Source organism: Rhipicephalus microplus, chromosome 6, assembly GCF_043290135.1.
Source record: "Rhipicephalus microplus isolate Deutch F79 chromosome 6, USDA_Rmic, whole genome shotgun sequence".
Lineage (NCBI taxonomy): Eukaryota > Metazoa > Arthropoda > Arachnida > Ixodida > Ixodidae > Rhipicephalus > Rhipicephalus microplus.
The window spans coordinates 146,634,302-146,650,898 of record NC_134705.1 but is presented as its reverse complement, the minus strand read 5'-3'; the positions used below and the strand labels follow the sequence as shown (position 1 = coordinate 146,650,898).

At 44.3% G+C, this 16,597-nt stretch overlaps 1 protein-coding gene across 10 annotated transcripts in view; it reads right to left on the bottom strand.

Moving 5' to 3' along the window:
- Positions 1–1,596: 1,596 nt before the first annotated feature.
- The window catches only part of Gnpnat (glucosamine 6-phosphate N-acetyltransferase), a 72,881-nt gene continuing 57,880 nt past the window's right edge, over positions 1,597–16,597 (bottom strand). For 9 of the 10 annotated variants that reach the window (XM_075866825.1, XM_075866830.1, XM_037418721.2 and 6 more), the window contains 3 exons: positions 14,452–14,582; positions 10,236–10,297; positions 1,597–8,537 (listed from right to left, as the gene is read on the bottom strand). In XM_075866825.1, coding sequence (XP_075722940.1) covers positions 8,372–8,537; positions 10,236–10,297; positions 14,452–14,582 — 359 coding nt within the window. In that variant the 3' untranslated portion in view covers positions 1,597–8,371. Of the gene's footprint in view, positions 8,538–10,235; positions 10,315–14,451; positions 14,583–16,597 lie in introns of all 10 variants that reach the window. The other variant, XM_075866828.1, reaches the window with a different exon arrangement.

Below are 16,597 nucleotides of genomic sequence, written 5' to 3'. Positions count from 1 at the left end.
TATGTGCGTAAGTCTAAAATAAGAATTTGAAAATGTAACAAAGTATCTTAGATACAATAAGAAAGTAGTGGAAAGGATACATTTATTTCAGTACTATCTTGTATATTCAAAATTTCTTGCCCAAGTATCTTGATCGTATCAAGACACAATTTCAAAATATCTTTGCCCAGACCTGGCTTTAGAAAATAACATTTAATGCAAGCACCAAGTTATTTTAGTATGCTAAATTTTTTTACAGTGAAAGCTGTTATGAGATCACAAGAATGGTCTTGTGCGCCGTAGTTGCCTGCCACCACTGGCATCACTAACCACTACCGCATAAAATATGTAAAAAAAACTATAAATAAGAATACCACAGACACAACGGGATTCACAACCGGGTCTCCTGCGTGCCAGACCAGTATTTTACCACAAAGCCACGCCAGTACTTGAAACTCTGTTGCAAACTGGCCTTGACAGGTTCGATGGCGGGAAAGGAATCGCGTTATTATAAGTAACATGATTGATTGATTGAGATGTGGGGTTTAACGTTCCAAAACCACCATATTATTGTGAGAGACGCCCTAGTGGAGGGCTCCGGAAATTTCGACCACCTGGGGTTCTTTAACATGCACCCAAATCTGAGCACACGAGTCTACAACATTTCCACCTTCATCGGAAATGCAGCCGCCGCAGCCGGGATTCAAACCCGCGACCTGCGGTATTAAAAGTAACAAATCGTTTTAGAACAGTGAAGGAACATCCAGGTATCGCACAATGCAAATCGTATTAACGAGTGGGTTGTCGAATGCTACAACTTCATGACGAAAACTTCAGGCACAATTCTTCATCGCCGTCAGCCACAGCATCAAAAGTTGCACGAAATTCCTTGCAAGTGTGTAGCGGGTACCACACTTCTCTGAAGAATGACAGGGTGGCACAGTGAGCGACTCCATACTACACGACAACTATAATTTATGGCGTAGTGGGTATCCTGCATGTGCACTTCTAGCAGTTAGTACTTGGAGTGTTTAAAAAAGGATCTGAAAAGCTGCTCTTCCAGCATTTGCTGCGACTGAGCTGCGCATTAAACGCAGGCCTGGTGTTTTTTTTTTTTTTTATTCGAGGGCTTTTGTCATTGCTTTTACCTCCATATGTTCATTCCTGGAAAAAAAACTGATCTAAAGCCACTTAATTCTTGAATTTCGCACCATAACTGCACCACCTGCACGCCAGCGACATCGTGAATTTCAGTTTTTTTTTTACCTTGGCGACATTGGGACCAATAAATTGTCTCAGTTTTGCTACATTGTCTTAAGCCCTCCTACAACACAATGAGCATCGATTTCTTCTACAGAAACATGTAGATCTTAGCAGATGACGTCAAAATCTACGACATCAGGGAGAGTTAATGTGTCAATGTGGAGGTGGCATTCTACCCCGATCTCGCTTTCATACATTTTCCTGGACTAAGTCTGGTGTTTTTAACTGTGGTGAAAGGAATAATCTGCTGCTAATACAGAAAATGGTTTTACTCTTCAGCGTCCCCTTCAAAATTGTTTTCACACTGAACAATCTGACAAGACTCCAAACTGCATGAATGACGACGCAGTGTAGTTGTAAAGTCTGTTGAAGTTCTTGTTTATTTGCATACTTGCAAAAACACTGATGTTAATGAAGCTGAAAGCTTAACAACATCCAGCCCATAAGTACATCAACAAAGCTAATAAAACTCTAACAACAAGTGGTTACCACTGCTGATATACCCTGGTTATCTTTATTGCTTTAGTTCTAACAAAACTTGCTGCCTCCTCTCGAGGGAAGTGCAGGCGATTCAGCCTGTCAACAGCACATCAAGGCACAACTACTTGATCATTATTAAGTACTACACCAAAACAATGCAAGTATTTGCCAATCTTCTTTTTGAAAAGCATGCAACTTTAGAAACCATAATCTGCGCCACTTTTTCCAAGTGTCATGGAAACGAATAGCAGGGTACTCGCGTACCCGCTGCCGACCGATGCTCAATTCCTCATAGCTGCCATATATCTATTATTTTTATAACCTCATGGTTCAAGCATATGTATAGATGGGCCAACAAGGGCAGTGGAAGCCAAACAAGTGGCTTCCCATTCAACGATCACATGTCTAAATGCAAAATGAAAACGACAGACCTTCCCTGCAAAATGTCTGGTTAACATTCTCTCTTTTTTTCCCAGTTGCGTATGAATGTGCTGCAGATTTCTGGTGCAACTTCACGACCGGAAAGATTCCAATTCAACTTCATGAACGTAGAGTTTCCAATTCAACTTCATGAACGTAGAGTTTCCAATTCAACTTCATGATCATCGAGTTCTCAGTTAAACTTCATGATCAATGATCATGAAGTTTCCAAATCAAGACCACTGAAAGTCTCCAGTGAAACATCATGCGCAGTCTTTCTTTCCAATGATAGTGTAGGCAGACAGGTAAACTCGGTAACGTGTCCCATGCTATTGCAATGTCCGTGTCTGTAGGTGGAGCAAAGGCCAGAACGCATAGCAAGAACTTGGGACATGAAACCGACTTAGGCCCATTGTCTCTAGTGAATGTTAGCAAAAGCGAAATTTCAGGCTGGCAACATACCCGGAGAAGAAGGCTCTTTTTAAACTGAGCCTGTGAAGAACTCGCTAACATCTCAGAAGTGGGATACACCGAAAACCTTTGTGGCAAGGCGACCATGGAAGCGAATGGTAGAGGATTGCGACGATGGTGACGTTCGCCAACTTTTCAACTGACGCAGCGTTGGTGCCGCCTTTGTGAGGTACTGACCAGAAAAGGGGGATCGTGTGATGCCTTGAAAACGTACTAGCGGACACTCTTTGCGACGTCCACGAGGGACAACGGTAGCGTCTTCGTGGAGTACCAACTTCGAAAACGTGAGTCATTGTATCGTCTTGGAAACGTGCGTGCGGACACTCAGGGTGTCGTCGGCAAGCCTAAGCCTAAACGTTTATCTGTTGGTGAAAACTGTGTGTACGCCAGAGACGTGTAGAGACAAACAATCCCGAAGATGGCAGACTGTGGTGGAACTAACGAAATGATGCAAGTTATGCTGGAGCGAAACCGGCAGTTATTGGAACTTATCGAGAGGAAGCCTGAAACGTTCCACGTTATGCTGAGCCTGAATAAGGCTATCCACTATTTTGATGGCAAAAGCTCATGCCACAAAGCCCGGGCGTGGTTGAAGAGTACTGATTTCATGGCGGTCCTGCACGGCTGGCTGGACAGCTTCAGACTCGAAAACATCAGGCTTCGCATGAAGGAACCTGCTCAATTTTGGCTTCAGGCCCTGTCGATGACCTTACTACGAGGGAGGACTTCAAGATAGCCTTCAAGAAGACTTTCGTGGGCAAGACAAGTAAGGCCAAACAGGGGAAGCAAATGCAGAAAAGATTCCAGATGAAGGGAGAATCCATCATAGCATGCTTTCTTGGAAAGGCACTATTATGCAACGCATTAGGCCTCGTTATGCAGCATACCAAGGAGCAAGTTTTGGTGGGGCTGCGGTTTAAGGAGGCATGCATCTCAATGTTGGTAAATGATCACAAGGACAAGGACGAATTGTTGGCAGGCTTGCAAAGACTGGAGCGACTAACCAAAGCCAGAATGTGGCACTATTTAGGGGCCAAGCCACGCGGTGGTGACCCAGGTACTGTGATATCTTATGCAAAGACTTCTTGGAGTGCCATGCGTCCAACCGAGCAAGCGCTCACAAATGCACGCGTTACTGACCAAGCAAGTGGTGGGGGACCATCGAAGAAAATGCCAGAGCATCCCAAGCGTGGCCAGTCAGTGCGAAAATGCTACAGCTGTGGAAGGTACGGGCACATAGTGAAAGACTCTTCAAGGACACACCTTGCTGGAATCTTCATGGCGAATGAGTACCCAAGAAGTGACAATGGTCCGTTGAAGTGCCTGAAGACTGCGATGATCAGTGGTACTTACCAGCTCCCCGAGATGATTGACCCAAGAAGTTCAGATTGTATATTGCGTCAGCAAGTGACTGAAAGGAGCAACCTGCAAGTTGTGTGCAAGGTACAAGCGTTGTATGGGTTGGGAAACAATGATTGGAACAAGTTATTGGAACCTCTGAGATTGACATAGAAATTGATGGTGTGTTATACCTCAAGGACAAGGTAGTTGTCGTTCACAACAGTGCCTTGTTTATGGGCATGCTAGTTGGTAGGACTTGGACGGAACAAGACCACAATGCAATGCATACTTACGCATGAGGAATGAACCCAGGACTGGCTACAGAAATTATCTTCCATTTTCCAATATTGCCTTTGCCCAGGTGAAGCCTTCGAAGGAGCCACTTCGTGTCAAGGAAACCATTGTGATACCTGAAAGGACTGTGTGTTGGGTGACAGTGGAGAGCAATAAGAGTGAAGGAAACGTTACATTGCCTACGGGAACTCGGAAGGAAATACTACACCCCGTCAAAGATGGAATGGTTGAGATACCCATGTTGAACAACAAGTACGTATGAAGACTAACTGCTGGTCAAGGGAAGTTAGTTCACTCATGCTCAGCTGCTATCAGGGAGTGAAGAGCTAACCCCCGTGAGACATGCACCTCAGCAGAAGTCCATTGATTGCAGCATGCTAAACCGAGAGAAGGATGTCAATGAATAGCAAGTTGATGCACTGCTAGAGTTCCTGAATGAATATAGGAACTGATTTGCACTGAATTTATCAGAGTTGAGGTGTTGCAATTAACTAGAGATGACAAGCACAGAGCGTCCCGGGAGCAGCCCAGTTACCTGCAAATTGTACATGACTAATGCAGGGGAAAGAAAGGCAATCCAAGTAATTGTCAAGGAATGGAAGGTGACTGGCATCGTAACTGAAACATCGCCATACACTAGTCCAGTGCTACTTGTGAAAAAGAACAACGGAGAAAATAGTCTCGTCATAGATTATCGACGGCTAAAAACATTGATGACCAGCAGTAACGACTCTTTGGAGCACAGATGTACTATGTGTTAGATTGTGCAAACGGATACCTTCAACTTCCACTAAGTGAGGAATCAAAGGCCAGAACTGTATTCATCATGCCTGATTGGACTAGCCAGTTTGACCCTACGGTGATCGGGTTGATAAATGGTTCTGCTGTATTTCAACTCCTAATGAACAAGGTTCTCGGATCTCCGCGCAACACTGCAGTACTGCGTTACATAGACGACCTACTGATTCCAGCCAAGAACTGAGAAGAGTTCTTAGTTCAGCTCAAACAAGTGTTTGATGTCATGCGAGCTGCTGGTATAAACCTGAAAATATCCAAGTGTGTGTTTGAAAGTGACGAAATCGACTGCTTGGGCTTCAAGATTGTGAAAGGCTATCTGCAGCTAGACGAAGCGAAGCGACAAGCTATGCTGGACGCCAGCATGCCAACTGATGTTCACAGTGTAAGGAGATTTTAGGGTCTAACGGGATTTTGCAGACATTTCATTATCCATTATATGTCTTGAAGGCAGAACCGCTTACTTGTTTGACCATGAAGGAATGGAAGTTCACATGGGGAGGGGAGCAGCAAGAAGCTTTCGACCAGCTCCGAAATAAAGTGACAGCGCCACCCATTTTGAAGTTGTACAACCCTTTGACTTCAACGAAGCTCCACATGGATGCAAGCAGACATGAACTTGCGGGGATGATCCTTCAAAAATATGAGTTGGGACGCTGGAACTTGGTGATCTGTGTTAGTAAGCATACCACTGATACTGAAAAAAATTACCATGCGAGAAAGCTGGAGCTGATGGCGATAGTCTGGAGTATGGAAAGACTTTGCCCATTTCTCCTAGGCGTTCCGTTCGCATTGGTGACAGATTGTCAAGCGATTGCGTATATAAATGTGCACAAGATTGACCACAGATAGCAAGGTGGTTAGACTTACTTCTAGAGTACGACTTTGAGGTGAAGCACCGATCAGGTAAGAGAATGGCACGTGTAGACTACTATTTGAATTGTGAAGCTATAAGAGCGCCGAAGGACACTCTCAATGAGGTCGTCGATACAAGGATCGAAGTGTGCCTTACCATGACATTAGAGCAGCAAGTTGTGATCATTCAGTGCTCTGATACAGATTTTGCGAAGCTCGCTAAAGTATTGGAGAAGTCAGTCAAAGAAAGGACCCAAGAAGAGAGTGCCAAGGTCGAGAACTTACGGCTGAGAGACAGAAAACTGTTTCACAAAGAACACGATGGACAACTTCTCTTCGCAATGCCTAAAAGCATGCGCAAAACATTGTGCGTCAAGTTTAATGACTTACAGGGACATTTTGCAACAGACCGATTGATGACAAAATCAAGTAACGTTATTGGTTTTCTCACATGAAGAGCTACGTGGACCAGAACATTCGTATGTGTTTTGAGTGTCTTATCACGAAGGTACCAGGAGGAAAGAAGCCTGGGCTCCTGCACTCGATACCACCTGGGAAGAGACCATTATAAGTTGTTCATGTGGACCACGTTGGTCCGTTTCTGAGAAGTTCCAAGAAAAACCTGTTGATATTGGTGCTGGTGGATACTCACTAAGTTTGTGCACCTATTCCCCGTTCAAGACACCTTGGCGAGAAATGTGCTGCTGCGTATGCAGTACTTCATAACAGAGTTCAGACTTGTGGAGCGCATCATTTCTGACTGTGGCTCTTGCTTCACGCCCTACAGCTTCGAAGCCTACTGTCAGGAAAGTGGCTTGGCCCACACTCTGAACACCATCCAGAGGCAAATTGCCAGGTGGAGCGTGTGAGCAGAACTCTGGTAACGTGTATTATGGCAACGATCAAGGACCCCACTCCCAAGGACTGGGACTGGATCAGAAGATCAAGGAGAGAGAAGGCTACCTTAACACCGCTTACAATGCCTCAACAGGGACTAGCCCTTTCAAGCTCTTGCATGAGTATTAACCACGGATGCAAGATGGTGTGCTCGGATGGCTGAACAAGGAAAATAATGAGGGGGTATGCACTGAGCAACTTCGAGAGATAGCTCGAGGGGACATAGCGAGCCAGCATGAAAGGTCAAAGCAGCATTTCGACAAGCATAATCTCTTGGTGTACAAGTTGAGCGTTGGAGACATAGTGGTCATTCGCAGCGTTCCGCAGCACAGTGGTACCCCAACCAAAACTAAGAAAAGGTTAGATGTCCACTCACAGGGGTAGAAGTTTTCCCAGCAGACACCTAAAGAGTGACTGAGATGAGTGCAAGAAAAAGGGTCTACTAGGCAACCGCCTGCATCAGCCAACTGAAGAGATGTGGTGGATAATGCCGGGAAAAGTTGACCAGTCAAGCTCTGATGAGAAAGAAAGCGTGCCTAGACGTAGCACATGGTGTATCCAAAATACCCGCGTACTTTCGGGACTACACCACATTAACCGAGGACAGTTTGACGTCGGGAATGGCCAAGTGTTAGCGGAATCGAAATGTCAAGCTGGCAACATACACAGAGGAGAAGTTGACCCAGATGAAAAAAAAAAAAAAAGACACATAAAAAGATGTCACGCACGTTGTTCGTTGTTTCTCCCTTATTTCTTAATTAAACAGTTGATATCTTTCAAAATTGTGAGTCTGTGAAGAACTTCCAAGCAGGCCAAGGTACAAACATTTTTTCACTTGGATGTTTGTACACTCACACCTCATTAAACAAGGTTGTATCTTGCACATAAACAAGTTTGTTATATCCAATCAGTCGTTATAAAACTATATTCTTAACACTATATTGCAAGACTATCTTCCACTTTCTTTCCTATAATCGATATCTTGTTATATCGGTGTTCATTATATCGAGGTTTCAGTGTATATTGAGACCGACAATATATTTTGCAGCTGACAAGGCGTGAGTGCTACAGCAGCTGTTGAGATGAGGATGACCTCAGCCTCTTTGTTCGCACTGACCTCTTGACTGTTCCAGTGAGTTGAACCAGAAACTTGCAGCACTGTTCAAGCACGCGGCCTCACGAAAAATAGACCAAGAAAGTCATTCGCAAAGAATACCTTTCATCATTTATTGACTGCACTAAATGTAATATCAAATACAGTATATAAATTATCTTAATCCGGAACAAAGAAAACAGTATCAGAACAAGCACGCAGTGTCTTCAGTGAGTGCCATCTCTCAACGCTGCGTCGTAAAGTGTACAGCAGAAAAACGAGCACAAATCACAAGCTCGACAAAGGAATGCGTTAAAACTACATTTGTGCATCCGGCATTCAAGCGATGAAAAGTGTAATAGTTGGGCCATTTGTGCGCTTAACAGCAGGACAGTATTTTCATTGCTTATCTTCTTTTTTTCATCTCTGATTGCTATCCAACTGAGAATAAGTCTGCAATCACTGGGAGGGATTGTCACTGGGCTATTGAGACTGCGCTACAGCAAAACGCAGGCTCATACTGTTGGAACTTCCAGCCTCGAGGGCAAATCCATTGTTGGCGTAGAATTTGATGACAGTGTCCTTGCAGTCGAGTGTGAGCCGGTAACAGCCAAGTCGCTTACCGAGTCGTACAAGCGTTTGTATCAGGCTGTAGAGGAAAAAAAAAAGGAAGAACAAAGCAAGTGCTTTCATGAATATGCGACACTAAAAAATATATCCTGTTTACTGACTGCTCGAGCAATGATTAGAATGATTCGACTCATTTATTAAAGCTACTTAATTAATAAACATTAGGAGCTCTTATCTATTAAAGTATCAAATTTCGTAGCATGCTACTAACTGGCATTGCATTGTGCCTGTTCATATCTGTGGTAAAAAAAAACACGATTCACAATTCCAGCCCCTCAACATGCTACGAGACATGTAGAGAAATTCCTAGACGGCTGGTGAACCACTACTCATTTAATCACTTTGGTTTACTGCCTGGCGAAAAGATTGCTCCAAAAATTTCTGAAATCCATGAAGAATGGATAAAGTTACACAGGTTTGTCACGTGCTTTCTCAGCAATAGTTGGTGGGACTTAACGCCCTAAAACAACCGTATGATTATGAGAGACGCGATAGTGGAGGGCTCCAAAAACAAAAATGTCAACCAGCTGGGGTTCTTTAACATGCAGCTGAGTCTAAGTACACAATGTTCAAGCATTTTTTGACTTCATTGAAAATGCAGCCCCATGGATAAGATTCAATCTCGCGACCTGCAGTTCAACGAGCACGCTGGATGCTACACAGGGAAGAATGGCTTGGGGCATAGAAAAAAAAAATCATGATATTGTGAGCATGTGCCAAAAAATGGGGTCGCTCTCCGATTCCTCACCCACCATGGAGGGCTAGTCGTCACGGCATTCGACTGCTGACCCAAAGGTCGCAGAATCAAATCTCGAACTCGGCAAGCACATTTATGGTGGAGGTGAGAACACTTGAGGCCTGTGTACTTAAATTTAAGTAAATGTTAAAAACACCAGATGGTCGAAATTTGTGGAGCACTCGACTACTGCCTCCCTCATAATCGTATTCTGGTTTTGCGACGTTAAACCCCAACAACTACTGTTACATCATTGCAAATCTCTTGCATGAGTGCCACTCACTGTAATGTTGCAGACTAACGAGCGCAATGCTGGCACGTAGTCGCGCACTGTGGCAAGAAGCACGTGTTATCCAAATTCGGCTCTCGATTTATGTCCACTATTTGTCAATGTCATGCGAACTGCTGTCTGATGCTAAACAGCAAGCGCTGGCAGCTCTGAAGAGAGGCGGCAGAGGCCTCCGCATGAAACGATGGCGTCTAAGAAAATCGCAACTCTGTGCTCCTTTTGTAAGCTCACTTTGAGCAACTGATATTTGACCAAGATGTTAAAGGCACTCTCAGCTATCTGCAGGATGTGTGATCTCACCTAGCTCGAGAAATGGTTCATAACCCCCTTAAAAGTACACTTACGGTTCATTTTGGTGGCCTCTGGGCATAAATCAAAAACAGCAAAAAAAATGTGTGAAGTTCTCCTCTTTCACATTCTTTTCTTTCTGTGTGGCAGCACTTAAAAGACCTCCAAGAGCCATATATTTTCATCTGAATTTCGTGCTTTAATGAGCACATCTGGTAATCACGACACCGAATTGCAAATGCTCTAACGTAACGAAGGAATGAGTAATGCTCGCATCATTAGCTACGATCAATGTCTGGCACCTCAAAATGCCCCCCTGAAACAAAGTAGTGCCTCATCATGGCGAATTGCCACAATATTGGTAGCTCAAATAAGCAGATGCTTGATACAGCAGATGTACTCACAGCTTGCCTAGGTTGCGGCCACGGTACTCGCTTGAGACAACCACATCTTCTATGTGACCTCTCTGCAACAGATGGGAAACTTTTGATTGTTAGGAGAGAGTGAAATAGATGTGTGATACGTGCATATACAGTCAAACCTCAATATATCGAACACGGATATATCGAATTATTGCCTATATTGAACTGTTCCTATATCACGTGGGAAATCGCAAGCAATATTGATTTTTTTATTTCGAACAAAGTTTGACATATAATAGATATATCGAACTCAGCCACCCCAAACTGCCCGCGCTCCGTTGACAGGCGGCGAGCTTTCCCGCAACTCTCGAAAGTAGCAGTAGAGCGGCGGGCGTTTACGAATGCTGCGCACATCGATGGCGCCGAGAGCGCCACTTTAACGTAGCGGCGTACGCGCGCCGCAGCCTTGCGGTAGAGGTCCTTGAATGAGGAAAGTGAAGAGAAAAGCGCGGAGCTGTTATTGTCTTTCAATACGAAGGCACCGACACGGCTTCGCGCAGGGGAAGGGGGAGTGGGAGGTAAAAATTGAGGAGGAAAGCATAGGAGGAAAAGGACGCAGACGACTGTCTCGGATGCGGCCCGCGCTGCCGCCGGGAAAGAGAAAGCAGTCAGGCAAGCCGGCATGGGCACGCCATGTGCGCGCTTTACACCCGGACTCACGCCGCAGCCTTGCAGCTTGCAGTCGTTGCAGTCTCTATGGTGTCAACGGCACAGTGCGCACTTGTTGCAAGCTCCTCCCCCGTAGCATCGGCAGGCATCGGTCGTTGTGCTCGCAGTGTTCATGCGCGCGACAGGCCTAACATCGAACGGCGGAGCTCACGAATGTGGAGATTGTTGCCGAAGCTACTGCTGAGCAGCCAAATGAAGACTCTGCCGAGGTGCATCCCGCAAGCGCTGATCGATGGTGCCCTGCTCCTGACATCAGCTGAGGTCGTAGCTGCCTTGGCCCTTGTGCACCGCAGGCACCGGCCTATCACTTATGGATCGCCTGGACTATATTGAGGACGCAGTCGTCAAACACGCCATGGCCAACAAAAAGCAGGCTACTCTTTTTTAATATTTTAAACCAACACAATAAACACTATGTTTGAATCTTCAAGTGAGTATTTACTGCACCACGCTTGAACGGTTCTTTGGTTGTTTTCACCAAGCTGTTGACGCATTTTTTTCGTGATTTTTTTTTATATCGAATTCTGGATATATCGAACTATTTCGCTATCGCCGCGCCGTTCGATATATCGAGGTTCGACTGTAGTACATTATGTCTTCTTCGAGACAAAGATCTTTCTATAAAAATGCAACGACAGTCAAGCCTCTGTCGTCTTCGCAAACAAACTCTACACTAAGGCAGAAAACTTTGCCGCACATGAAATTACATTCGAATGAGTAAGTAACAAATTTTTGTTAATTAAATTTTTATTTATTAACTTTCGAACCATAGTTTATCCAGAAAAGTTGTCAAACGTGAGGCATTATGACATGCAGAAAAAATTTTGTAAAATTTCAGAAAACGCACGTAGTTTGAGATAATAATGGCTGAAATTTAAGACGCCGATATGGGTGAGAGCGAAGTCGAACACACTGGGCACGCAGGAATTTTGCCATCCCAGTAAGATCAGGCCAGAAGCTCGCGTGACAATTTCGTGAAAAGGCACATCACAGCTGAACGGTCAGGAAAAGCGGCAAATCATCACTGATACTCAAGTGAACTTGTTATGTTTTGCGTTCAATTTGTAGTACTGATGTCACCCTATAATTAATATTTACCAAGGTTATTACTTTTTGTTAATTGCTCATATTAATGTAACTTCATGTGCAGCAAAGTTCTTCTACCTCAGCGTAGAGTTAATTTGAAATGACGACACAGCCCAACCGTCATAGTGCTTGTATTGTCACGTGCTTGCATCAAGAAAGATGATACAGTTATGCATGTGCTATGAAGGACAATAGAAAGGACGACGAAGAAGAACTCGCTTGTTTTATTAGAGACCGACCTACTTGTGGTATCTTGATCTCTGTGGCAGGACCTCCGTTTTGATGTCGTGCCAATAAAAAAATCCACATTGTAGAAAAAAAAATGCCTTGTAAATTTGTAAAATACATCTGTTTCGCTGTTAATGCCTGTAACATCTTTAACACTGGGAAAAATGTCTTGTGAATAGAAGGAGAGACAGATTGTGCGTTTACAAAAACAGGTACATACTCCTGACAAGGAGAAGATGGGCCCAACAATGAACAACCATACTAATAATCCGCTTTCCATGTTGCGTCCATATTTTTCATAATAAAATTAAGAGAAAAGCCTGCCTAGTTAACACGGACACACAATGTCACAAGAGGACACAAAACGACCAGAGCTAACTATCAACTCAACTGGTTTATTGTGTGCCAAAAAAATTTGCCCTAATAAAGTACTGTGTCAAATAAGCATGCCCAGGTGATCAGAAAACAGCTGCTGATGTTGATTTTGCAACTGTAAGTCGCTAATGTTCTCCTGATCTTGCTTCTGAGATGGTGGCCACTCTCTAATTTTTCTTTTTGCCTCAGTGTAATTGACACCCTTCTCCATCAGTATTTTTTACAAGCATATGTGAATGCTCATTTGGCAAAACCACTTTCTCGGAGCCACGTTTTTTCCACACACAATAAACGAGTTGGTAGTTGCGCTTGTCATCTTGTGTCATGTATTTTATTTGATGCTAAGCTGCTCTTTCACTAGCCTGCGTAATGCTGTCTGTCCGTGTGTCTGTGCCAACACATCGCATCCCTCGCCGCAGGCGTTGGGGTGGTGCCAAGTAGGTCACGCATTTGGGGATGTCGCGATTCTGCCGCTGTACCTCGCTCCCAACCTGCTGAATAAACAGGTTCAGCGCTGTCTGGAGGAGACACCCACTGATTGCGGCGGGGCGTGTTGACACGCGCCTCTCATAGTCGTGGGAGACTTCAACGCTGACGTCAGCGAACGAGGAAGAGAATGGCTCGTCAGTTACATGCGTAATGTGCACTCACTGACGTGCGTGTCGGCATAACAGAAACTACCCACCACGATAAGAGGATTGATAGATATATGGGGTTTAATAACCCAAAACCGCGGCGGCTGCATTTCCGATGGAGGCGGAAATGTTGTAGGCCTGTGTGCTCAGATTTGGGTGCACGTTAAAGATCCCCAGGCAGTCAAAATTTCCGGAGCCCTCCACTATGGCGTCTCTCATAATCATATGGTGGTTTTGGGATGTTGAAACTTCACAAATCAATCAATCAACATCTAAAATCCGCCATATAATCATGAGAGATGCCGTAGTGAAGGGCTCCAGAAATTCTGACCACTTGGGGTTCTTAAACATGCACCCAAATCTGAGCACATGGGCCTACAGCATTTTTGCCTCCATCGAAAATGCAGCCGCCGCATCCGGGATTCGATCCCGTGACCTGCGGGTCAGCAGCCGAGTACCTTGGCCACTAGACCACTGGGGCGGGGCCACAATAAGAGGAACATGCATCGATCTTGTCTTTGCCAACTTTTACGTCGAATGTCTGCAGGAACCTCTCAGCGTGCACTTCACAGATCACAAGGTTGCGGTAGTCAAGGCGAAATGCGCGCCAGCTTTGCTTCAGCGGCTGTGTCCATTCTGAAGAAACGATAAAACCTATGCCTGCCATCCCTTCAAATGAATCTTCCAGCGCTCGTAACAGCATCTTCGTTAGCACTGTTCAACCTGTGATGCCACCAGTGTGCAACGCTGCTGTTTCGCATCCCATCAGGGTTCCCTTCGGGGAGATGGTCCAAGTTTTTGTTCTGCGTCTGTACTAGTAACTAAGTGCTTTTTTGAAGATGAATGAACACCAGCTAGCCCACCTTACTGCTTTCTACATAACCGCTTATCTTATCATAGACCTATCGTTGCAACTCCCACTCAAAAGAGACACCTCAAAGGTGCAGGCAGAACTTTAGGACCTTGCAGCAATTCGCACATAAGCACTGCCATAGATAGCACTGCTAGTCATGTTGATGCACTCAAACCTCATTATAACACATGTGGGATCTGCCACGAAAATACTTCATTATAAAAGTGCTTATAAACATACATTCTTCACACTTTACCTATGACAAAGATATTTGCTTACTTCGTTCTAACCAGTAATTTGTTATATCTCGTTCTGTTATATAGAGGTTTAAGTGTACATGCTATGCACTCACTGTGGCCAGTCCACGGATGAACTTGAGTTCTGCGAAGAGGGTAGCCGAGGCAACTACCGTTCCTCGGTCAGCATCCTCGATGACTGTGATGTAGTAGGTGCCCGGTGCTGCTTTCATAGCCCGGAACCTATCTGCAAAATTAGCAGCAGAATATCAGTAGCATTTCAGGCTTTCAGTAGCATTCTATGAAATGTCATAAGAGGATTTCGACATAATATCCCAAACTTTTTAACAAGACAGCTTTATGCAGGAAATTGGGTAATCTTTTGTAAGGAAATATGCATATACAAACTGTTGAAGATTACAAGCTACCACAAACAAATGCTTTCAGTTAAATGTGTGTCTCAAAGTTGCGATGACAGACCAATACTTCAGTATGTAAATGCTTGGTTAACACTAGTGAGTTTTACTATTTTGTTTTCATAAAGTTCATTAGTTGTGTTATGTATATCTGCCAGCAGATGCGAAGGGGACACATCTTGCCTTTTTGTGTTCAAAACGAAGTGCCTTCAAAACAAAGTGCCTCCCATACGAGATAAGCTTAAAGTACAGTTATGAAATCAAAGCATGGTAAAGTACTTGAATAAATGAATTTTGATAAATAAGACAAAGGCATTTGCATAATTATCTGGAAACAGGAAATTTGGGTTAGTTCAGAAAAATCTCGAATTTCTCGCTTGATAATTCCATGGTAATAAATATGAGAAATATTAGTTCCCTGCTTTTTTTATTTCTTTAGTCATGGTTTTTATGCTTTCTCTGTATTCAGTGACTGGCATAATTTGCAAATTAGAGCCCAGTGGTGTTGCCAGGGAGTGACACACCCAGCCCAAACCCCCTTTCCTCAATTTTTTTTGCCATAGCTCACATCGTGCAAAATGACCCCTTGCCTGCCCTTCAGATCAAGGATGTGGCACCCCGAAGCCTTTGCTAGAGCCACACCTATTACTTTTCTTGGCACTAAAAAGTAGGGATGGGCGAATATTTGGTATTCCAAATATTCCATTGAATTCTACCCTACTCGTTATTCGCTTTGATTCAAATTCAAGTATTCAATATTTTCGAAATAATCGGCAATTCCGAATAGTCCGCAAAAGCCATGGACGACCAGTACTATACAAATTTTGGAGACTATGTTTTACACATCATGGCTGCCACATATCCATAAATCTCTAAGGCAACGAGGGGCCATTGTGCAACAAGGATCCAGAAATACATCTTTGTGTTCCTTGAGCTTCAGCCGCGTTTACAACTGTTGTCTTATATTGCCTCGAGAACCACTATCTCCACAGTTGAAGATGGCGTCGACCGCGCCCATGCCAGGTAAACACACGTGCACGAATCTGACATGAAACTTTTTCCTGAAAGTGTCTGCTAAAGACAAAGCTCAGTACGAGACTTGCGGAGTTATTTTGACGACACCTACTGCTACCAAAAGACGTTTGTCGGCCACTTTAATAGACGCCCAGGCAAGTACAAAAAGTACTCAAAATTGCGTCAACTTTACAGTTTTCTGAAAAATAAGTGAGCCAAAAGGCCTCTCATCGCAGCTGACTGTGACCAGTTTGTTTAATCTGACATTTGAACCGTCATCAGCAAAAACGCAAGAGATGACAAAGAAGACTGCAGCATTCGTTGCTCATGGCCTGCAGCCTTACAGCGCTGCCGAGGAGCCAAGCTTTGTCGAGATGATGTGCTGATGTGATGATGATTATGGAGTACGTCATTCCGTCATGGAAAATGATTTAACGAACGGTAATTCCAAATTTCTACACGTTCAAGAAGAATGCGCTGAAGAAGCACGTTAGGACAATATTTGACGACGGTGGGGCTGAGTGCTTCACTCAAACAACGGATGGGTAAACATCGAGGGCCTGCAACAGCTATGCGTGTGTTACGGCCCACATGACGGATCGTGACCTTATGCAGCCAATATACGCCTCCGCCCGCAAACCCATGCCGCTGAAGCATACGAGGAGAAAACATACTTGAGTTTCTCTGAGACATGATCAAAGAGTGGGGTGCCTGCCCAACACATATCCCAACTTTTGTCACTACCGACAATGGCAGGAACTTTCTGCCATGGCTAAATCAAACTGGTCAGGATTTTTCTACCTTGCACATACCCCACAGCTGTGCATTGTCA